The sequence below is a fragment of the Calypte anna genome, chromosome 4B (assembly GCF_003957555.1).
Source record: "Calypte anna isolate BGI_N300 chromosome 4B, bCalAnn1_v1.p, whole genome shotgun sequence".
NCBI lineage: Eukaryota > Metazoa > Chordata > Aves > Apodiformes > Trochilidae > Calypte > Calypte anna.
Window position 1 is genome coordinate 21,236,259 of NC_044249.1, and position 24,091 is coordinate 21,260,349.

Genomic DNA, 24,091 nt, shown 5'->3' on the forward strand with positions numbered 1-24,091 from the left:
CAAACCTTGAGACCTTCTTGAAAACATAAAAGGATGGCGGGGAAAAAAAAAACACCCAACCAAATTTAGAATGTTTCACACAGATCCCAGCAGCCTGATTCTGACTGGGTTTTCCCCAAGGAATAATGACTGCCAGGAGGGATAAAGGTGGGTTTGGGGAGGGGGGTGATGGTGTCACTCACTGGTGGCATTTGGTGGCACCTCCAGGTTGACGTTGACGAAGAAGCGGATGCTGTCCCCAGAGACTATGGAGGAGTTCACTGCATCAAAGAGCTCCTCACCCCCCGTCTCCTCCTTGGCCTCGCAGCCATCGTCCGTGTCACACTTGAGGTACCCTGGAAAGGACAAAGGGAAAGGGGTCAGAGGGACCTGGGGGCCGCCATGACCCGCACAGCCTGGGCTTCCATGTGGCCACCAGGACCCGGCAGCACCCGTACACTCGTGGAAATGGAAAACTGACATAAAAAAAAGAGTCAAAAAGACAGAGTCAAAAAGACAGAGTCAAAAAGACAGAGTCAAAAAGACAGAGTCAAAAAGACAGAGTCAAAAAGACAGAGTCAAAAAGACAGAGTCAAAAAGACAGAGTCAAAAAGACAGAGTCAAAAAGACAGAGTCAAAAAGACAGAGTCAAAAAGCAGCCAAAAAGCAGCCAAAAACCAGCCAAAAACCAGCCAAAAACCAGCCAAAACCCAGCTAAAACCCAGCTAAAACCCAGCCAAAAACCAGCCAAAAACCAGCCAAAAACCAGCCAAAAACCAGCCAAAACCCAGCCAAAAGCAGTCAAAAAAACAGAGTCAAAAAAACAGAGTCAAAAAAACAGAGTCAAAAAAACAGAGTCAAAAAAACAGAGTCAAAAACCAAGCCAAAACCAGGTCAAAACTTAAAGCTAGAACTTAAAGTTTAAAAGTAAAATTAAAAATAAAATCAAAAATTACAAAATAAAACTAAAAGTAAAATAAAAAATTAAAATCAAATTAAAGTTTAATTTTAAAAGCCGAGGGCTCAGGCCTGTTCCAGGGCCTCAGGTGCGTGGCGTAGCCATGGACACGATGGGCTTTGCAGGCCTGGCTGCTGCTAAGGGTGCAGGCAGCAGATTCAAGGGGCCACCCCCTCTCTCCTCTCAGATAAACCCAAAAAAACTTGGATTAGAAGTGATAAAAAAACCCAAGCAGGGGTTTGGACCGAGGATCCGCAGGGGTTTGGACCGAGGGTTTGGACCACAGCCCAAGCCCAAACCCAACCCAGGGCGAGTGTGCGGCCGCTTCGCTTGGGATTCAGCGATTTGAGACTGAGGGGGGAAAAAAGATGGAAAAAAAGGTTTCCAAGGAGAACATCAAACCCCAAGGGAGAGACCCACAGCTCCCCGGGGGCCAGAGGAAGAGCCATAAGTTTGTTAATTCCAGGGGACAACCCCTTGGTCTTTCTCAGTGCTTTAATTCAAGTTTAACCTCCTTCAGCACCAGGCTGGTTCTGAGCAATGTATTATTACAAAGCAGTTGGAGGTCTCGGGTGTCTTGTTTAATTAGGAGAATTAGGGACATTGTAGAACATCAGTTTTTACATTTCCAGTATTATTCAGCAGCTCCTACTCATCTTCTGACAAGTCTTTTGTGCCTCGTTGGAAGCAGGAGGGATGCGTTCCATGAGCTGGCTTTGGGCACTGGAGGAAAATGAAAAGGGGGAGCTGCAAGGAAGAGGTTTGAATGGAAACTAAAATATTGATGAGTTGGGGTTTTTTTAAAGCCTCCTTCAAGGAGATGGAGAGGTGGCCACAGCTCAGAGGGAGCTGAAGCCCAGAGCTCACCATGGCAGACAAGAAACCCTAAAAAGGGAGGTCACCACCAGGAACTCTGTGACATAGGACAGGAGCTGCTTATTTGAGAAATAAGAAGCCCAAGAGAAAAAAAACAAAACCAAAAAAAAAAAAGCCAAAACACCAACCCCCCCCCACACTCTGATTAATCCCTTTCCCTGATCTCTGTCTCCTTCATCTCCCCACTTGATAGGAATAAATACAAATACGCCCTGCCAGCACTGCTCTGAAGGCTTCAAAAAGCATCTCCAGGGATGCTTCTGTCCCCACCCAGCCTGCCAGGTTGCCATCCTCTGCTGCTGGAGGAGCTTAGTCAGCTGTTTCCATCCCTGCACGATGAAAACTTGCCCAAAACAGCCAGAAATAAGTGAAGAAAGAGTGTAGAAAAAAACCTGAACATGGTAAGCAACACTGGGGCATGACCAGTGACATCTGGTTACTGGAGGTTACTGGGGTTGAGGGGCAGCCCTGCGTCCTGGAGGGGTGGACAAAAGCCTGCTGGCATTCAAAGTACTATAAAACCCCCAATTTAATCCCAAAGTGCCAAACTTGGGGTTCATCCCTTGGACAGTACACGATGGACACTATAACCTTGCCCCACCAATGCTCACAGCCCCTTTGGGGCCAGCAGAGGAAAAACCATCCTGGGGTAGCCTCAAATCCATGATCTTGGCTTTTCCATCTTGACCATTGCACCTTCGGGGAAGCTGGCACAACTTCACCATCCTTTCCCACTTGGGGAGAGGGATGGGCAGCACATGGGGACAAGATGGCTCGAGGACACATGGCTGAGCTCTTCCCCACTGCCCTAATGCAATTAAAGACACAGATGGGTAAAAGCCAAGCAAGGGAGCCTCCTTTATTCACTTCCCAATCCTACTGGAACTCGGTTGGCACGAGGGGAGCAGCCCTGGAAGTGGAGAGGGCTGGAGAATGGAGAGAAGCAGCAGAGGAGCTGGGAGAAGGGCAAGGGTGGAGTAAGATCAGAGGGTTGGGCAGAGGTCAGCGAGGACTCTGGCAAGGGAAGCATCCTCTGTTCCTCCCTCTTTAGGGGAGGAAAGAGCAGAACAAAAGGCAGCCCAGCCTCCTGTCCCTTGGGCAAGAGACTGACAAAACACTCAGCTTGCAAATAATCCCCAACCTGGGCCGTGCAGGAACTGCACTCCCAAGCAGGTGTCTGCTTTGTCACTGAACCACCTCTCGGGCTTCAAACCACTCCTGTTTTGAATCTGGCAGCTTATTGCTCTGCCAGGCATTTTAAAATGCCAGCAACTCACTGCTGTCACAAGGCAGGGTCATCTGGAGGTGAGAAGAAGAGCTCTGTGCATGGCAGATGCACCAATCCCTTCCTTCTGAGCACAGCTCCAGAGCTGCCTCCAGCCACAGCAGCTGTTTCCCCCCCTCCATCCCTGATGCTCTCCCAATACTCAAAGAGCTGAAGATGCCCCAAATGACAGCAGAAGCTGCTCAGCTCCTCAGGAAGTTTGGTTGGTGTTTTGCACAAGTCCAGAGCAGGATCTGATGTGGCAGCTGCAGAAGGTGTGTAAATATCAAAGCAGGTTGCCCTATGGAAGCACAGTCTCTGGAACCCTCTAGAGCCTGTGCTATGAGCAAGTAATTCAGGGAGATGGAGGAGAGGGTCAGACACCTCTGCAGGCTGCCTTGAGGATGAGTTTAAAGTCCCCAAAATAATGCCCCTCCACAATTTCCTACATTTGGAAATACCTACAATTCCCTATGACCGCAGTGTTTGCTGAAGTGCCACGAGGCACATGACAGGAGGAGTCAGATCTTGAGCAGAGAAAATGCCACTTCAGCCTGAAATCTGGTCTGAAAGCACTAGAGAAAGAGAGATTGTGCTGAATAGGAGGAGGTCAGGGTCAGGAACTGAGTCAAGGTCAGCTGAGAAGATGAAAGCTGCACCTTGAACACCTTGTGGCCAGGACAATATCCCTCAGACCATCCAGCAGGAATCATCTCTTAGGAAAGAGAAATGGAAAAGCAGGAAAAGCACACAAAGCCAAGGACAGCAGGAATCAAATCTGCCCTAAGTAGCAGATGCCTTGATCCTAAATCTTCCTCTACCTCAGCCCATCTCATGCAACATGAAAACAAGTTCTCCCCCCATTTTACACAGGTGCTGGGAAAGAAATATGCATTTTCTCCAGCCATTCCCATCAAAAAACATCACCCCTGCCCCTGTAATTCATGCCTGGCCCAAGCCTGCCTTGTTCTAACATCTCAATAGCCATCCCCATCCCTCCTTACTCTCATCACCTCCTCAGATCCACTTCATCACCCTGGTTCTGCTGCTACCAACCCTCTCACAACTCTGACAAGGTGCTTGCCCTGCAGCTATTTTGATTTTGAGCTGAGTTTCAAGAGCCCAGGGCTCTTAAAAGCAGGGAACTGAGCTGCAGCAATCAGAGGTGACATTACCTCTCCCTTTGCTGCCTTAGTGGCACCTGGCAGCTGCAGCTGGGGTAATAAAATCAGCAGAGTAGTAGTTAGCAGGAAGCACAACTTCAACCACACCATTTATGCTGCCTAGAAAAAGCTTAATTGCTCCATGAGAGCAGCACTCAGAGCCCAGGGGCTGCAGGCTTCTCCAAGAAAGCCAAAATCTTTATCACCAAACTCAATTTCCTGGGAGAAAAGCAGCTCTGTCACTAACATCATCATCTCACATCCCAGGTTAGGAGCCTCATGCCAGAGGCAGCCCCAGCATCACCTCTCCAAGGGGCTCAGAGGAGATCCAGCTCTGGAGCCTTCAGCACAAGACAGAGATGGAGCTGCTGGAGAAGGTCCAGAGGAGGCCACAAAAATGACCAGAGAGCTGGAGCAGCTCTGCTCTGGAGGCAGGCTTAGAGTTGGGGGTGTTCAGCCTGGAAAGGAGAAGGCTCTGGGGAGCTGCCTTCCAATCCTTTATTTTACAAGAAAGCTCTGGACAGATTTTTCAGCAACAGGACAAGGGTTTTAAACTGAAAGAGGGGAGATTTGCAGTAGGTACAAGAGATAATCTGAAACAGAACGAGCGTGGGGGAAACCCTGGCCCAGGCTGCCCAGAGAGGTGGGAGATGTCCCAAATCCCTGGAAACCTCCTAGGTCAGGTTGGACAGGGGTCTGAGAAGCCTCATCTACTTGATGTGCCTTCCAACCCAAATTATTCCATGGTATTTTAATCAGGATCTGCAGGTATTCACACTGCCCAGGAGGTTAAGAGTGAAAAGCATCTATCCACACGTTGCTGAAAACTCAGTTCAGCACAGCAAGCCAGGAAAATCATTTAAGAAGGGGACTTGGGGGTCAGACTGAGCAATTTTCCCTTTGGCTTTACATGCTGCAAAGTTTTTATTTAGGCTGATAGATTGCTGCTACTGTTACTGCAACAATTACATGGATGAGATTAAGGCACATGCACATGATAGCTTGAGTAGCAGGGCAAAATTGGAAAGCTAAGATCAAAGCTTGTCAAAACGATCATCCTCTGCCAAGCACCCACTAGAACTGGGGACCTTATTTCTGGAGGACAACATGCACTATGTTAACACTGAATACCCCAAAAAAAGTTTGTGGAAATCATTGATTTTACCCTCAACTTCCAAGGTAAGTCTATACACGACAAGTCTGGAAAATGTTGTCATGGATAGCACCTGTTGCACAGCAATGCCTATTCCCTCAGCCAAATCCAAGCTCCAGCTTCCAGAAATGATGGTACTTGCCCCCTTCCATGAAATCTAAAAAAAAAAAAAAAAGCAAAAATCCAAAAACTAACAAAAAAAAACCCAAAAAACCCCAAACAAACAAAACCAGAAAGTGACAGCGAAGAGTTCCTTCCTTTGTGCTGATGTGACTGGCAATCCAGCACTACCAGCCACCCACTCTAAAAGCCATCTCAGGTTTCTCAAATGAGTTTTTAGGTGCAGAAGGCAGTAAATTTCCAGGCCAGACCTTTTTACTGGTTTTGCAAAACAGCACTTGTGGTCAACCCCAGCAGAACATGGGAGCAATGGAATGCACTGGGCTCCTGCTGGGGTCAGCAGCCTCAGACATCTCTGCCCTGGGGAAAAGCAAAAGGTTTTCCTTCTAACATCACTGCTTTAGGTATTTTTTTTTGGTCACTGATCTTGATTTGTTCAGCACTGAAATCCAACAGCTGGCTGCACTCGTAGCAGCTCAAACTGCAAACCTCACACAGCCAAGCAGCCAGCAGTCAGTCAAGGGAAAGATTTTGCAAGTTCTTGTTTTGGAGGAGCCTGGGAGCTACTTGCACCCACTTTCTCAGAAGAATTACAGGTCATGTACAGAAGGGCAGCAGAAGCAATAATAATTATATATTCGATTATATAAAATATATCATTCGTTTCAATAGCTTCTAAAGCCAAGGGGCTACCAAACAGGACATGGGCAGTACCCTAAAATCAGGTCTGGCTCTTTGAGGATCCCAGTGCTCAGCAGTGAACACAATGTTAAGTAACTCAGAAGAGGGAAATCAAGCTCTGAATCTACCCAAACCCTCATCATGATTCTGACATTCAGTTATAGTCAGCTTCATCCAGTTTTGCCACTCGTGGACTTTCCACACGCTCTAACCAACAACAGCCACTCATTTCCAAGAAAGGCAGGAGGTTTTCTTTAACTTTAGCTAAAATAATCAGCCCAAGCTTTCAGCTAGGAGAGGGCTCTCCTTGTTCCCCAAGTCCTGCAGGGCTCCAGCTTCACTGCGTCACTCGGGAAATCCCCAAAGCCAAGGGGCTACCAAACAGGACAGGGGCAGTACCCTAAAATCAGGTCTGGGTCTTGGAGGATCCCAGTGCTCAGCAGTTAATACAATGTTAAGCAACTCAGAAGAGGCAAATTAAGCTCTGAATCTACCCAAACCCTCATCATGATTCTGACATTCAGTTAAAAGAAGTCAGCTTCATACAGTTTTGCCACTCGTGGATTTTCCCCATGCTCTAACCAACAACAGTAACTCATTTCCAAGAAAGGTAGGAGGTTTTCTTTAACTTTAGCTAAAATGATCAGCCTGAGCTTTCAGCTAGGAGAGGGCTCTCCTTGTTCCCCAAGTCCTGCAGGGCTGCAGCTTCACTGCGTCACTCGGGAAATCCCCAAAGCCAAGGGGCTACCAAACAGGACATGGGCAGTACCCTAAAATCAGGTCTGGCTCTTTGAGGATCTGGGTCTTGAGGTTAATACAATGTTAAGCAACTCAGAAGAGGGAAATTAAGCTCTATATCTACCCAAACCCTCATCATGATACAAACATTCAGAGTTAAAAGAAATCAGATTCATCCAGTTTTGCCACTCATGGATTTTCCCCATGCTCTAACCAACAACAGCCACTCATTTCCAAGAAAGGCAGGAGGTTTTCTTTAACTTTAGCTAAAATAATCAGCCCAAGCTTTCAGCTAGGAGAGGGCTCTCCTTGTTCCCCAAGTCCTGCAGGGCTGCAGCTTCACTGCGTCACTCGGGAAATCCCCAAATCCCCAACAATGGGTGCAAAAGGAAATTAATCATGGAGCCTCCACCTCCAGGGTGACCTTTACACTCTGCACAGAAACACAGCCACGTGCTGCCTCCAAAGGTTAGATAACCTACACTTGGTTAATATTGGCAGGGAGAAAGCAATCAAAGGAATCAGGAGAGACCAGGGAGATTTTTGTGCGAGTGTTATCAGTTCTCCAACCTACACAAGATGATAGAACAAGAGAAAAAAAGGTTTAAACAGCATTCTACTCACACACTAACCAAGGGAAGCTTCTCGTCACATCTTTTATGTTGATTTCAAGATAACCACCTGCTTACCCAAACAACTCTGCTTTTCCAGACAAAAAGAGAGTGGCTGTATCACTAGATCAGCATCTTTAAATATTTGCCCAAATTCTACACGTTCCTCCTGAGGTTAAACTTCAAAGTGAGGGGGTTACTGACTGTTTTGAATCCCAGGTGTCCAAAGCAGACCTGAAAACTTCTTTCCTTCCTAACAAATTACTCCATGGCACCACCAAGAACGACGGCAGCGCCGCAGCCACTCCAAAAATCCCATTTTGCAAAGCTGTCTCCCACAAACCTAAAGATTTCAGCCACGCTGATTAAAGAAAGCAGTTCTGCATGCAGCTGGATGCAGGCTAGAACTTTAAGCTTTTCCTTTGCTTCCCAGTTGAGAGACTACCTGGCAAGGCTTGACTCTTCTTGTCCTAAGGAGGAGATGTAGCCATTAGGAAGCATGCAAGAAACATCCTTGATGCCAACCCAGAAGAAGACAACCAGAGGTAGGAGTTGTCCATTGCTGAGCTACAGAGGATTTGTTGCTGACAACTGATTGGCAAGAGGGCTCCAGAAGTTATTTGCCCTGCTTTTGTTGGAAGACCTCCTACCAGGCCAAGTATTATGGGTAGGCACAGGTAGACTCATGAATTCTCTGGGTTAGCTAGCTGGGATTTAGGGAAGTCTCCTCCAATCTCAGCTTCTCCACGGGTAGCTTCAGGGGAAGGAGAGCTAAGGAAATGCTGGGTGATGCTTCTGGGCTCTTGAGCAGTCAGTGGGAGCCCAAAAGCTTACAGCCTTTTGGAGTAATGGAGATGTCAATGAAGATGACAGTGGATATGTCAATCCTTTCAGTGCACCCAAAACCACAGATGAAACCACAAATCAAACCACAGCCTCCTCTTTTTAACAGAAGAGGTAGAAAGTGTCTATCAATAAGTCGCCAAGCCCAGATCCCTCTACTACTGGCCAGCCATAAGCTGAGTCAAGTGTTCCTAACCCTACTACAAGTCAGCCTTTTGCCATGAAGAGCCAAAGGGAAGCATAAAGTTTCCCCTGCCACTCCAGTAATAATTCATAACAGAACTGAAAAAAAAAAAACCAGATCTGGTACAAAATAATAATAAAAAACCCAAACAAACAACCCAACAACACTCAGGCACTTTTGAATCAATTCCAGTACTGTTATTTTGCAGCCAGATTTCTAGGAACTACTGTGAATAATCCAAGTAATTCCATGGGGCTTTGTTTTTATATTTTGTTTTCACAAAACACACAGCAGCACATGGAATTTCAGTACTGTACCAGCACCCACAGAAATCAGGAGTGCTTATTTTATTAGAAACCTCCTCGTAAGACACTTCTCAAAAAGCTGCAAGAGAGCTGCCACCCCCTTAGGCTCTCCATAGGTAGCAGCAGGGAAGCTCCTGTTGGTTAACTGGCCATCTCATTGGGGGAAACCCATTGCAAAAGGATTTGTTTCAGAACGACAATCAGATTAATCTCCTAGTTAGGCAAACAATGCCAAGAGAGAGAAATTGAAAAAAGAAAAAGCCCACAGCACACATACCAAAGTGAAAAACAAAAACAAGCAGATAAAATATAGCCAAACATCCCAAGCCAGACTGGAGCCTTGGGGCCCTTCAACACAACTGCAATTTCTTATGCCAGCAAAGCCAATTAATAAGTCAGAAAAGACCAAGTAGTGAGGGATTTGCTCTGGCAAGCAAAAAAAGAAAAATAAATTATCTGTAGAGCCAGCTTCAAAAGAAGGCAACAACTCTGACATCCCCACACTATGCTGGGACTCCTTCCTTGGGATTCTGCAAGAGGAACTAGAAAGCCTCTGGCTTTGGGTCTTATCAGGGAAAGTTCTTGGGTCAATTAAAAAAAAAAAAAGCTCACCATACATTGGTAGGGTTTAGTCACTTGCAGCTCACACCAGTGCCTTTGGAGCTATAATCCACTTGCAGCAGGCACTGGATGCCACTGCCACCAAGGAGGCTGAGAGCCAGGGCTTGATGAGAAGTTACTCTGAACACTGATTGCTGAGCTGCATTTCATCAGGCCTCCAATTATCTTCAGGTTTGGATTGGGTCTACACAATCATCTCATTTAGTCACTTAAATTACCCAGGAAGAAAACTCATTTGACAGAACCACCTTGCTGAAGATGGAAGTGACTTTAAACACACAGCCTCACGGGGTGGGTAGGGGGACACCAAATACTATTGGGCCAGCTCAGATTCCATGCATTTGCTCATGCCCAAATCCTGTTCTGCAGACTCCAAAGGCTGAGTAACACCAAGGATTTTCATCAGCAGGATGGGTCAGAGGACAAGGATCAAAACTGACAACACACACGGGTTGAAAACAGAACATGGCCAAGAGCTGCCAAGGTCCCTGCTGCCACCACGCTCTCCAGACATTTTTATTTCCTTACTCTTCCTCTTCTTGCTGCCTCTAGAGAGGAAGCTACTGAACACATTTCCCCCCCAAATCCACATTGTATGCAATCTACCTTCTGTAATGCATCAAAGGCCACAAAAATGGCTTTTAGTCAAGTTCTTTCAGCAACAGGGGAAAACCAGAGAATGCTGGAAACTGGAACTTGGAGCTAAATAGAATCACAGAGTTGTTTTGGTTGGAAAAGACCTTTAAGATCACCAAGTCCAACTGCCAAGTCCCCCACTAAACCATGTCCTTAAACACCTCTACATATCTTCAGACAGCACCAGAGATGGTGACATGTGAGCTTTTGGGTAAATTCCCAGATTTTTATCCAGTTAAGAAGTTATCAAATAGGTTGGTTCATGGTTGGGACCATAACAACTCTGAACTTGCAGAATATCATATTAACATCCATGCACTAAAAAAAACCCCAAAACCTTCCTGGTCTTTCCTCAGCAACTGTCAGAGCCACAAATTAAACAGTTCAGTAGATTTTTATGAATAAATAAATATCCAGGAAATTCTTACAAAGCACTGCAGCCAAAACTATGCCCACTGCAATGGTTTCAACTAAAACCAACCCTTCAGTTTTAACATTGCTGCAGCTGCTGTTGAGAACACAACAAGGGCAAGAAAAAAAAGTTAGTTGGCAAAAGACAGACACAGACTGTGTGCAGAGCCTTGGATATGGTCAGAAACAAAAACATTCTAATTACTAAGGACAGAGAAAACCATATGTATATGCAAGATCTCAGGGGGAGATAAGGAAAAAAGCTCCACTGCAGAGTATCAAAAAATGTTTCTCTAGTCAGAAAGAGGAAAAATTTAAGGGGGGAATCAAAGGAAGAAGGCTTGGTTGGGGTTTTTTTTTTGTTTTTTTTCTTTGTTTCCCCAATACACATCTTAGGGCAATTTTATTGTTCTCAAGGTGAGCCAGGACCATCTCTTGGTCTCCATAGAGGACTATCAAGATCCAACCAAGTGATGCCCTACAAACCATTTCCAAACCAGCAGTTTTGAAACTCTGCAAGATGTTAACCTCTTTCTCTGTGGTTTCCTCCATGCCTTGATCAACTTTCTGGGGGTCAAGTCTTCAAGAATCTGAGTGCCTGAAACTTCTGTACCCACACGAAGCCAAAGCTTTGCCTCGTGGAAGGAGGAGAATATTCACACGAGGTTTTCTGACCCTGTATTTTGTGCAGAAATACACAAGGCAGGAGCTAAACCAGGCAGCAGAAGGTGACTCATCACTCAACAGCAACTGAACTTTTGTAAAAGGTCAGTTTGTAATGAGGAACAAGAACGACAGCAGATTGGAGCATGAAACAACCGAGAAATCCACTGTAGCTGCAATCACAATTAAACGGAGCAGCCCCAACCACATGCAGCCTTCAAGAGGAACCTGCAAGCAACCTGCCCTCCAAAACCACCCTAAAGGGTAACAGGAAAAGCAGCACCCACAGTTTCCTGAGGTCCTTTATGGTAGCTCTAAGGTAGTGGCTCCTTAAGACAAAAGAGGAAGCTGTTGAATAACACAAACAGGGCAGAAATAAAAGCTCACTGCCATGGCACCAAGCTGCATATCTCACAGGAGAGCTTTGCACAGGGAATGCCACAACTACAAAACTAACAACATCCAGAGATCTGTTTTTTCTGTTTGTTTGGACAGTCTGAGGACATCAAGTCCTGGAAGAGGGCATGGAGAACCTTTCCACATCAAATGTTAGGACAGACAACTGCCCTGTGTTCCCTGGGGAAGGAGGGCTTGGGATGATATGGGCAGCTCCAGAACACTCCAAAACCAGCAGCATTCCTCCCCAAGCCCTTACACTGCTCTTAGTTATCTCTCCAGGTCCCAACCTGGACTATCCCCTTACATTCCCAGCCCCCAAGGAAGCACCAACCCCATCCCAAGGCCAGAAGCAAACCAGGTAAGGAGTAGGACTACCCAGACCTCTTGCCATGCAGGCCATAAAATGGTTTGGGTTGGAAGGGACCTTAGAGGTCATCAAGATTCAACCCCCCTGCCATTAGACCAAGTTCCACATGGACTCAGCCAACCTGGCCCTAGAAAACCTGGAAATACTACAGAAAAACAACCTCCCTGAGGCTAAGCATCAATTTCTGCCCTTCTGCTCCTCAAACCACCCTTCAGCCATGACTTCTTCCTAGAGATAAGAGTACTTCCAGTTTTATCCTCTTGCTCGTGGAAACCCTGTGCAACCCTTCCAGAGAAGGCAAAAAAGCCCCTGCCCAAGGGAGTGCTGTCAATAACAACCTGCAGCTGACATCTGGCAGACATTCAGCTTCCCCTCCCCAGATGTTAACCTAAAACTTGGCCTGGAAGAAGAAAGATGATAATTGTGACAGATACAAGCATTTACAGACCTAAAGAACTCCAGCATTTAAGTCATCTGCTCTCATCACTGGGAAGTCCTGAGTACTCCAAGCACTGCACCCTCTCAAGGGCAAGCAGCCCTGTAAGATTACATCCTAGGGTCTGCTCTTGAGCTGAACTCTGAAGATGATCTCTCCCTAATAAGCCCCCCACATGCTGTGTTTCCAGAACCAGTACAAAAGTTGGGGTTTTGCTGCACTTTGACTTCTACTCCATGACCCCTTGGCCCTTTGTACAGCATCTGAGGCCTCAGCCACCTTAAGAGGAAAAAAAAAGCTTCCAAATGCCACAATTTAAGATTTTTCTTCGAGACAAGATTAAGAGAGCACTCTTTGCACTAAGAGATGTGACTACCAGAACCAACCAGAACTTTCCTGATGCTCCTTGGCAGGATGTCTCCAAAGGGATCTGACACCTCCACATCATCTCCACTCCAGAAAGGCACCAGCAACTACACCTGCCAGCCTGCATTACAGGAAAACATCCTGAAAGAACTTGACAAACAAGGAGCCACCCAGAATAGTCACTGATGACAACCTGAAGATGATTATTTACTGCTTTGACTATCTGGAACATCTACAGGATTTAAAAATGCAGAGTCTGCTTCCAGTACAAGATTACACAACCACCATGCAAGGCTGCCTTCACATGCTGCTTAGGATAAAAAGAGGGTTTTTTTTTATTGCCCTTTCCAAGTTCTCAGCTAACCCTGTAGCACAGCTCTCCCTCCAACAAGGAGATAAAGTCAAATAATACTTGCCACTCTCTTCAAAGAAGTATCCATTTCTTGACATGGCTGCTGGCGGAGACTCTAAAAAGACAGAGGGGAAAAAAAAAAAAAAAAAGGAACCATAAGAATTCATCAAGATGTCAAATGCCTTCATCTCACTGCTAACCTCACTGTAAACCTGGATTAGAGCTGAAAGCCAGCCCCAGAATAGTGCAGGCATCAGATTTCCCTGAAATGTGGCCACTTTAACCTTTTGTTTATTGACTTGAGTATTTACCAGAACATCCTATACAGTCACTGCTTGAAAAAAAAAAAAAGTTCAGCAGTCTGAGACATCCTGGCCTGGGACCACAAAACTGGAAGACTCAAGATCAGGACAAGCCTGATAATCTCAGTCACCTATTAAATTTGATCAAGTGCATCCCAAATAAATATAAACTAAGCACCTACAAAGCTTTTATAAACAGCACAGGCAATAATGAATTCCAGGCTGTAGCTTCTGCTCAGCTAAAAACTCCACAGTTTAAGTTAGAAAAAGAACTGGGTGAGAACAGGGCTTCACATCCTATTCTACTGCTCCTAATCATTAGGATATCCCAAAACAGTGCTTGGCATGGGAAGATAAGCACCAGAACACTGGAGCTTTCCTTGGCCCACTTCCTGAGCTGGGGTCTTGCAGCAAACACCATCTGCCCCAACAGGGGCTGAAGAGGAAGCCACAAATGAAAAATGATGCTGACCAAGAGCAACCCCAGAAACACAGCAGCACCAGGACTGAACCCCCCACGATTCATTCTGAAACATCCTTTATTTGCCAGTGATTCAGTTCTGCAATTAACTGCTGGCAAATGGGGTTATTTACCATGCAAAGAGATATTCAAACAGCATCAGAGCACCTGCTTTCAGGTGTCATTGAAGCCTGGTACCCAAACCCAGCCAGGCTGATTTTACTTTAACAGTATTTGACAGGTCAGACCATGTGCTAGAAGCCCCAGCTTTGCTGTACAGGTGCTCAGCCCATTTTCTGGGGAGCTAACAGAGATCTTGATTTCAAGTTTTGAGCAAGAGTCACCCAAGCAGTCCCTCAGAAAGCTGCTGCTGGATGCTGCCTCTCTGTAATTCTTCTTCCCAGCCAAAATGCAATCAGAAAGAGGAATAGATCTGCTCTGTCTTTCCCCACTTCATTAGGCTAATCAAACAGTACCTACGCAAGCCTGAGATGAATTTGGGCCAACAAGGAAAGAGGTTTTGCCTGCTTTATTGTTCTACAGATTAGGCTTCCTGCTTTTCCTCTGAGCTATCAGATTGTTTCCCAAAGACCCTTTCCCTACCCCATAACTTTTTGGCTAACAGGTTATGTGGCTTGGGGGTTGGTTTTTAATTATTTTTTTTTCCCTTTACAGTGTGCCACGTTTGAGCATCATAACTCCTCCTGGGCCACTGGGAGCTGCTGTTTGCCAGATGGATACAAGTCACATCTCTGATGGCAGCACCTTCCAGCCCTAAAGCTTCTTACAGCCCAGGATGGCTCCAGACCTTTCAATGCAGACAGCATTTGGCTGCACAGGTTCCTGGAGGAACACCCTGATGAGCATTAAAAAAAAAACAACAAAAACCAACAAGACACCACAAAGAAAAAAAAAAATGAGGGCAATTCAAGTGTCAGGTCCAAGAGAGAAACACAATGTTCCAAAGTTCATCCCAGAACAATGGGCTGGAGGAACAAAGGCACCGTGGCCAAGGGGCACCCATTACACGAGTCAATTGTTTCCCTCCACCTGGAAGGGAAGGAGAAGATCCATCCCGGCTGATTAGCATGCTAATGATCAAAGGAAAGTTTTTCAAGAGCCTCTCATTGTGTAATGATTGCATTTACGTCTTTCAGGGAAACAAACAAAATCCGCCTAAGCTGATGGATTACCCAAGGAACTGCCATTCCCACCAGGATGGGATATCAATTTCTCATTTCTCTTCCAGCTTCTGAGGGGAGCCTGAAGCAACACGTTCATCCTTCAGTAGGCACAATGAGCCAGTGTTTGTTTTCCTGGAGCTGAGCACACCTATTTCCAGGCTGATGGTGCCTAATGAATCCTCACTTGGTCGCTTCCTTCATTAGAGCTCCCAACTCCAGCGTTGCCTGGGTTGACATTGCCCCTTTCTGGGAAGACTCCACTTTGGTGGCTGCTTGGACCAGGCATGAAAAGGGCAAGGTTGGGGGTATTAAAAAGAGGCAGTGCCAGTTCATTAGGTGGCACTTGCTCCTCTGAGTCACTAATGAGCGACAGTCCCCTTGGCAACGTGCTCAGGCAATTATCTTGGAGGTGCTGTTTTTTCAGATGAGTCATGAAACAGAGGTCTTAACCTTGTAATTAAAGATGCAGTGGCACGTTTGGGGAAAAAAAAAATAATTAAAAAAAAATCAGGCGTTCACCCTACTATGTCCTGGCTAAAGTCCAGCCCTGGTAATTTGCCTTCTCCCAACATAATGCTGTCCTCATGGCACCAATGGGATTCAGACTTCCCAAACAACCTCCTTGGAGCCTTTTGCAAAGTTGTGCGTAGCCCCTTCCGTGCTGGTTGGACCATTAACATCAGGTTGTGGCATGCCCAGGAGGGAAAAGGTGAGCTGGGGTGTTTCCACATGCCCAGACAGACACTATGGGACTAGCTGAAAGGTCAAGGTGTCAGCAGGAATGGAGGGAAAAAGGGTAAATTGGGGGCTCCATCATCTCCATCTCTGAAAGTGCCACTCACCTAACTTTGACCACAGCAAAATCAGAGGGCAACTCCAAGCTTTCCTCTTTATGCATCAACTCTTTCTCCATAATTCCCCCCTTAATTTAGCTCAAGCCTCAAATGGGCTCAAACAGAAGCAGAGGACAAGTTGGCTGTGCTGAAGTGCATGCTCAGGACCAGTCAGCAAGACAAACACATCAGCAAGCTCCATGTGTGCCTCCTTCCACAAAGCTGAGGGGATTTTAATATCCAAGCTCTTAGCTCCTTGGTCATGGTTTGCAGAAGACAGCAGGAAGGTTGTAGAGGACTGACACAAAGTCTTCTTTCCTCTAGCAAGAAAGTACATACACAGACATCAACCTGCATCTCCTCTCCTCATCTCAAACCTTGGAAAAAAAAATAATAAAAAGAAGAGCTCAACCAAGAGGCTGCTTTATCAATGCAACTGGTGAGCTTAGGGAAGCCTGAGCAGGAATAAGAGTCTTCAAATCCATTAGAGATTAACATTATGACACTCCAGGGTTTATCTGAAACTGCAGAAGTGTTTCCATGAAGAGATTCCATAAATCAGAGCCTGCATGAGCCTTGGCAGGCTGGAGGAAAAGACCCACAGGCTGGGGAGCACCTCAGGACCACAGGATGGGAGTTCCCCTGCTCCACACCAGCTCACCACTTCCCACAGTTCCACCAAACCCAGACTGTCAGTTCCTTTCCCCCCAGGTTTTTTCAGTCAGATTTCAGCAATTAAAAAAAAAATATATAATATTTTATAATTTATTGTATAGTTTCAAGCTTCCATGGACAAAGCTGGGGACCATTGTCCCCAGGAGCCAAAACTTCAGTCTCATGCCTCTGGTCTCTCACTGAAATGTCCCCATCCTCACTCTCCAGACTCTGGGGACATCTCATCCAACACCTCCAAGGACATCTGGACTTTCTAATTGCTCTCCTTGTCCAAATCTCCCCTTATCTGCCAGAAAACATGTGCCACAGCTCTTCTGACAACCGAGGCAGTGCTCTTCATTTTTAAGAGTTAATTTACTCCAGCAAATAAGTTCCTACTGCCACCCCAGCTGCTTCCCTACAGGGATGCCTATTAGATGAGACTAAATTGGACAGGCCTTGGAAGTGCCACCACTCACTTGATTTTTCACAGAGCAGCTCTGACAAGTTTCTGATTCCTTCATGAGCACTGAATTCAAAGGCAAAAGTAAAGCCCTGCAAAATGAAAAACAAAGCCTCCTGCTCGAGGCTCAGGGATATACCTGAAGCTTTCCCAAGTCACTGCCCTTTGACTTGAAGCTGCTGCAGGGACCCCAAAAGCCACCAAAGGGGAAAAGCTGGGAAATATACTTTTTAGCTAGCAGGACAGCCAAGTTTGCTGTAGTTTCAGGTGCTGAGTCTTAGAGCCAGGAGAAATCAGATGATGGGCAGTGGGAAGCAGCAGATCAGAAGTGGGCATGCCTCCTGCTTTCTGACATTCTTCCCATTTTTACATTTGCATTTAAGACAACAAACAGACCAAACCCCACCATGCCATCCCCCATTATTAAATTCCTGTGGGAAACGCAGCTCAGATCTAATAACCATTACAAACCCTTTTGTTTTAAAGTCAGTAATAAGTTCCCTTGAGCCTTGCAATATTAGTGGATTACAAATAAAAACACATTCTCTGGATACTTCAGTAACTCGATTATGATGTTCAGCTGCTGGCATCTCCCCCATAAACAGCTCTCTGCAGCACAAGCCTTATATTGAAGCAAGGCACAGCTCTCCAACAAGCTTTCTAAAAGTGGTACCACAGCCTTTTAGGACCTCTCTCCAAATTCTGGCATCTTGAGGTTTCAGAGCCCTTTAATTTGAGATGACAGCACTTGGAAAAAGTTATGGGGAAGATAACTTCTGCAGTTAGAGGCCTTCTCATGTGGGCTGCTCTTGGGTTGTCTCTGAACACCATCATCCTGGACCTCTGGAAGTACTGATCAGAAAATACCAGGCACCTTCAACAGCTTTTACTCATGGTGTGCTCCACTTTCCACCACCTTCCTCAACACTGAGGCTCTGAGGATGTTTCAGAAACTCATCAACAAATCCAACATCATCTCTTATAAGCTAGGGGAGATGAGTCTCTGAGCAAGAAGTTACAACAACAACAACAATTAAAATACCACTTGTTCAACTGAAAAAGCCTTTAGACTGTCCCAGTTTCTGGAAGTAGCAGTTCTCAGCATGACAAACTGAATTTTCTGGAAAGAAATCTACTTTCCAGAAGACACACAGGGCTTCAGCTCTGAAGCCAGGTTTTGGCTACTTCATGTTGACTTCCAGGAGTTTCTCAGGCAAGGCTAAAAGCTTCCATCACTACCATTAAATAATTGGGCAGCATCTTCCCCACATGATGGGGAACATTGCAGTACCTCAAACAGCAAGTCCAGCTTGAACCAGTGTATTGTCTCATCCAAGATTCAGATCTGGGAAAAAATGACAAAACAAACCCTAACCAGGGCTCACAGCAGACCTGGTATTTAAACTCTCCAATTCACCTCTCATTCTTTGGTTTCTCCACCCCCTCCATGAGTTTAAGAGCACAGGAGAAGGTGGTTTCCAGCTGTCCAGGTGACCAGGGAGCTGCAACCAGGTCCATGTAATTTGGGACAGGGGGAAACCCCAATTTCCATGCTTCACATCCTTAATAACCAAGGGATGCTGCTCCTCTCCTCCTCCCAAAGTCAGCAGAAAAGCAGAGAAGCTTAAGAGAAAAACCACAGAGACAAGGAATAATATCCCAAGGGAAACCTGCAGGAGAGGACTTTTTAATTACGTGGAGCATTGACTGAAAGGAGCTTGCAACTGAGAGTTTAAAAATTAATCTCCATGCAGCCAGAGCTCAACAGCAGGAGGATGAGGAAGCCTCCAACATATTCTGGCTCCTTTCACACCACAAAACAGCAGCACCAGAGAGGAAAAGGAAGAGTTTGACAGCAGCAAATCTGATCCCAGCGACTAGCTGGTTGGATTCAAACATACCAATATCGCAGGAATCTTTCACACAGCACTGCTCGTGCTCATAAAGCACCAGATTTTGGCAGTTTTCAGGGAAAAAACGAAGCAGTGAGGTCTCCTGGTGGAGACATTTGCTGCGAATCATTTAAATCCATTTGAGTCAGCAAGAACAAACAGACAGCAGCATGTAAAAAGCTCTTTTGCCTCAAGTTCCCATTTCTGTCTCCACCTTAAGCAGCTGATGCCTTCCCACTGCACACTCCAGCTGGGGAACACTGGTGAAAGCACAGCTCGTACTGGCACAGAGATGAGAGGGATGCCCCTTGTGCTGCTGTTCTGGGCAGTAATAATTAACACACAGGACAAGAACTTCAGATATTACCTGTTGGGGATTTTTTTTTTTCCCTACACCTAGGAAGGAGTGACAAAAGGTAAAAAAAAAAAAAAAAAGCACAAAACACACTAAACCACACCAGTCAGGGTTTCCAAACTGATCACCAAGAGGTACAAGATGAGTTAGGTTTGTTATTTATGGGGCACTTTTTTACAATGTCTGAGCACTGCTGCCTTGTGGCAAACTAAGATGTAGAAATCCCCCCCGTTTGGATTGATAAAGGCAAAGGGAAACATGACAGAAAAGACTCGAGGGATAAAAGGACCTTTTGTAAACCATCAGATGGGAAACAGCAGCACTCTGCTGCCTTTCAGAGTTTTATCTTGAAGGGATAAAATTGATCAAAGGACTCCTCTCCACTGCAGCATCACAGCCTTGCTCCCCTTCAAGGACCACACGTGGCTTCCCTGTCCATATCCATCCCCATTTCATGCCCAGCAGAAGAAGAAGAGAATAAACCCTTTTTTATGAGGCACATCAGAGCCCTATTGCTCTTCAACTTATCCTTCATTCATCTCCAGTGCTGTAGCAATGGCAAGGGGCTAAAAGCTGAGCCTTACAACCTATCCAGCTCCAAAAAGGACCAGCTGGGTTCCTCCTCCCCAGTTATACCCATCACACACACCTAAATATCCTCCCAAGAGTTAGCAGCATGCTGGTGATGCCTCTGGGCACACTCCAGGCTCTGCTCACACCCCACCTTCTGCCCTGCTGCCCTGCTCTTGGTTTCTTCTCCTCCTCATGAAGCTCTCAAGCCTTTGGAAAAAAAACCCAGCTGGACACTGAAGGATGGATGAGGAGCTCAGCAGCAGCCCCCATGGCATCCTCCAGGTCCCATGTAGGCAGGCACTGGCACCACTTTGGACTAAAGCAGAGAGTTGGGCTGGAGACCTTCACCTAAATGGGTTAAACTCCTATAAGAACCCAGCTCACCAGGTCTCAACCAGCCTGGGAGACAGCCACAAAGTTGAAGTCTGCTCCAAACTCCTCACCTTGATTTTTAGATGGCAAAGGCTTGGCCTGAGCAGATACTCAGAAGGGAGATGCTTTGAAGGAGCCCAATCCAATGGTAAATTCCTGCTTTAGGCAAGGGATTCAGACCTGGAGGGACAGCAGCTTATGTGTAGATACACCAAACCTCCAGCAATCCTTTGGAGAGGTTTTTTAGTAAAAAACACCCTGAAGAACTTAGGTATGTTGCACATGCTCTGCTTCCACAGAATTGCATGGATGTGTCACTTGTCTGCCCTGCTCCCCCACCTGAAGTTGTGTCTCTCAGGACTTTTCACTTCCCATAAAAGAAGCAAAGGTTTCCCCATTTTGGGTACAAAGAGGTCTGAATTCCCAAAGTATCCTGGAAAGTGTCCCATTTCTCTGATGTTTGAAGGACACATCATCAACCCCCTGACATCTCCTCAGCTACCCCATGGTTCACCACTCAGCTGGACATGAACCTTTGCTCCATGGATTTATCCCAATAATGTCCTCCACCACAGCACAACCACCTGGAGCAGGACACTGCCATCCTGGGGTGAAAAACACAACTTTAGTGCCTCCTGAACCACGAAACCATCAAGTATCAAAGCAGGGATTTGATGCAAGGAGCTGGACAGCCTTCTGCCGGAGGCAGATGGTACAAGGGGGTCTTAAATCATGTCACAGGCACTCTGGCAAACAAAACCCCAGAACTCATATTCACAGTTGCTGGCTGGGGGAATGGGAAGCATCCCATTTGAAGGATAAAGTAGGAAAACATCCTCCTGGCCTGCTAATTCCCAGGAAAACACCCCATACACACACCAGCTCAGGGATCAGACATCTCTCTGCTTGCCAACCATTCTCCTCACTGCCTTGAACAATTCCTCCTCAGCTTCCTCCAGAGAAAACCATCCAAATCCAAACATCCCTGGTTCCAGCAGTGACAATTCCCAGACATCTCCCCTCCACAAAAAAAAAAAAAAAAAAAAAAAAAAACCCAACCAAAAACCAACCCCATGCACTTGAAAGTTTGGGCTCAGTGATGCTCGGATTCACCAGCAGCACCAGGCTTGGCCAGGTTGGTTCATCCCAATTTAGCCCACCTAATTAATTAATAACTTCAAAACATCCAAGGGTGCCTCCCAGAGGTGAGCTGCAAAACCCTGTAAACTGAGAACCCTGCAGCTGCTTTGCTAACCAGGTTTTGGGTTGCATTTTTTTTTCTCCACCAGGTTTCTTGGCCAGCATTTTGTAGGTGAGCAGGACAAGCTGAGAAGTAGAGGAACCAAGACACTTTGGGATTTGGCTGGTAGACAGAAAATTTGGGCTATTTCCCCCCCTTTTTTTTTCTATTTTCCCCCAGTTTGAAGGGGGAGGTTTCATGCTGTTGGGCCCTCAAAAAAGAAAAAAAAAAAAGTGATTTAAGACTTGCAAGGATTTCTTGCATAAGTGCTACATATAAAGGAAAGAAAGCAAATACCTCCAGAGATCCCACAAGCTGGCAAAAGCCCAAGAACAGACCAGTTGAGGCTTTTCAGTAGACTTTTCCTGATCCATTTAAATAATTTAGAAAGCATTAACTCTTACTGACAGCTTTTCAGACATCTCTTTCACTTGCAGGGCTCTATCAAAAAACCCTCCTAACTCTTCATAAAATAAAAAGATAACTGCAATGGCCCCAAATCTTGATCAGGGTTAAATGTGGATATAAAAAAAAAAAAGAAAAGGGGCCCAGGAGATTTTTTTTTTTTTGCTGAAATATTTTCATTGTACAATCAGGTCTTCCAGAGGCCACCACCTGCCACTTAGCTGCAGTGGTACAGTGTAAAACCTGCAAAAATGGTTAAAAGACACTCTATCACCTTTTCACTTGCTTGGGGCTAGCCAGAGGAAGGAGCTGTTCCTTGAAGTGGTTCAGTTGGGTTAAATACTGGAAAACAATAAAGAGCTGCATGGTACAAACCAGCTACAGACTCTTGTTTGGGGTTACATGGATGAGATGCTCCAGCACCACCAGTCCCACACTCCAGCATCTCCTCAGGAGCAGGATTTAGAGGGCAAAATGCATGACCAGAAAGTTTTTATCTATTTTATCCATGACAAGAAGCTGCTCAGGAGGAAGCAGTGGTTGGGCCAAGCTCTGCAGCAAACTTTTTCCTGCCCACCCTTTGCCACCACCACCCAAAAAGCATCCAGATGAAACAAGGGAACAGCTCTAACTCACCTAAGACCACAAATTCCATCAGAAAAAAATCAAGTCTATACTGGAAACATGGAAAGACACAGAAGAAGAGCAGCAAGCCCAGCCACCTGATCACCAAACACATTTTCAGCTGTGGCTCCAGGTTGGTTCTTCCTCTCCACACACCAATGAAAAACCTCTCCCTACCATTAAACACAACCCAAAGGAAACCCAAACAGCAGCCCAGCTGCCTCTGCAGCCTCAACCTTCCCTCCTCCATAAGAAAAACCCCAGAGATTCCACATCACAACAGCCTCAGCAGGATAACACAAACAACCTCATGCAGTTCTTCTCCAGGAGCCACCAAACAGCAGCCCTGCCACCACCACCATGAGCAAGGGGAGACCCAGCAGCACCAGATCAGCTTTCCACTATCTGCAACCCCCCCAAAAAATATTATAAAAAAATCAAAATGCCCTGGGTCTAGTAGGGAAATAATTGCAGCCTGACAATCCAGGATAAAGTGTTATTCATTAGAAGATTGTTTATGGTTCGTCTACATGGCTTCCATGGCTACAGCAACAGGGGGGATGTTCAAGAGCATTTTAGACAGATTACAGACATACATTTTGCTTTCACTCAGCTCTGCACTTTTTTTTCCCTCCCTCCCCATGTGAAACATCAGTATGGAAAGCCTGGCAGACAGGCTGGTGAAATGTTTTAGCATTAATTAGAGAAAATCCAGCACAGGTTCAAGCTCTCTCTCTCTCTTTATGCTCATCTCCCCCATGCACATCTTGCAACCAACATCCAAGCCCTGCAAGGCAGCACTCTGCTTAATGTAAATCCAATTCAAAAAGGTATTCTCCATCCTTTAAACACAACAGCACAGAGACATCCAGCACAGGCAAGAGATTTCATCACTAAGCAGCAAAGCCCACTGCAAATACATCAAGTCCTGCCTTACTTAAGTGAATTAAATAATTAAAGAGCTGGCAGGGCTGCTTTGCTAGATTTCCTCTCTGAAACACATCGCCCAGCAACAGTAGTGCTTCAGTTTGGGTTTGCTTGCTTTTTTCTTTAAAAACCACAACTTACCTGCACTACTTTAACGGAGATGCTGTGCAAAACCAGCCTCTGCTCCCAACCACCACTTGGTTCCCCCCACCCCAGAAAAAAGAAAAAAAATAAAGAAAACACCACTTGCTCAGGTGGCCGAGGTGGCAATGGCTCGGGTTTTTTCAGCAGCTCCAATCTTAATCCAGCCAGAGCATCTTTCTCCCTCACTTCCAATTGGCGAGAGGCGGATGGGTGGAGTGAGAACCTGACCCATTAGCTCCCAGATGGACACCTCCGATCCCCAGAAATTAAAAAAAAAACAAAACAAACAAAAAAAAAACCTCTCCCGAAATCCCTGCAGCGATATCAGGAAGGAAGGAGTCGACAACTTCGCACCGCTCCGCACGCCACAGCGCAACCTCGGCTCCTCCAGCCTCCCCCCCCTCCCGGTGCTGCTTCCCGGAGCTCTCAGGTAACAAGGAGGGGGTGGGAATAAAATAAATAAATACTAAATAAATAATTAAGCCCCCCTTCCCCCTCCCCTTAGAATAATTAAAGTGACCCCGCGCTCCGGAGCTG

The 24,091-nt window shown here is 46.0% G+C and overlaps 1 protein-coding gene across 1 annotated transcript in view; it reads right to left on the reverse strand.

Moving 5' to 3' along the window:
- Window positions 1-24,091, reverse strand: part of SLC4A11 (solute carrier family 4 member 11) — a 100,424-nt gene that overhangs the window by 73,443 nt on the left and 2,890 nt on the right. Inside the window, 2 exon segments of the mRNA XM_030450641.1 lie at window positions 183-335; window positions 13,191-13,241. Of these exon segments, the coding sequence (XP_030306501.1) occupies window positions 183-335; window positions 13,191-13,241 (204 nt within the window).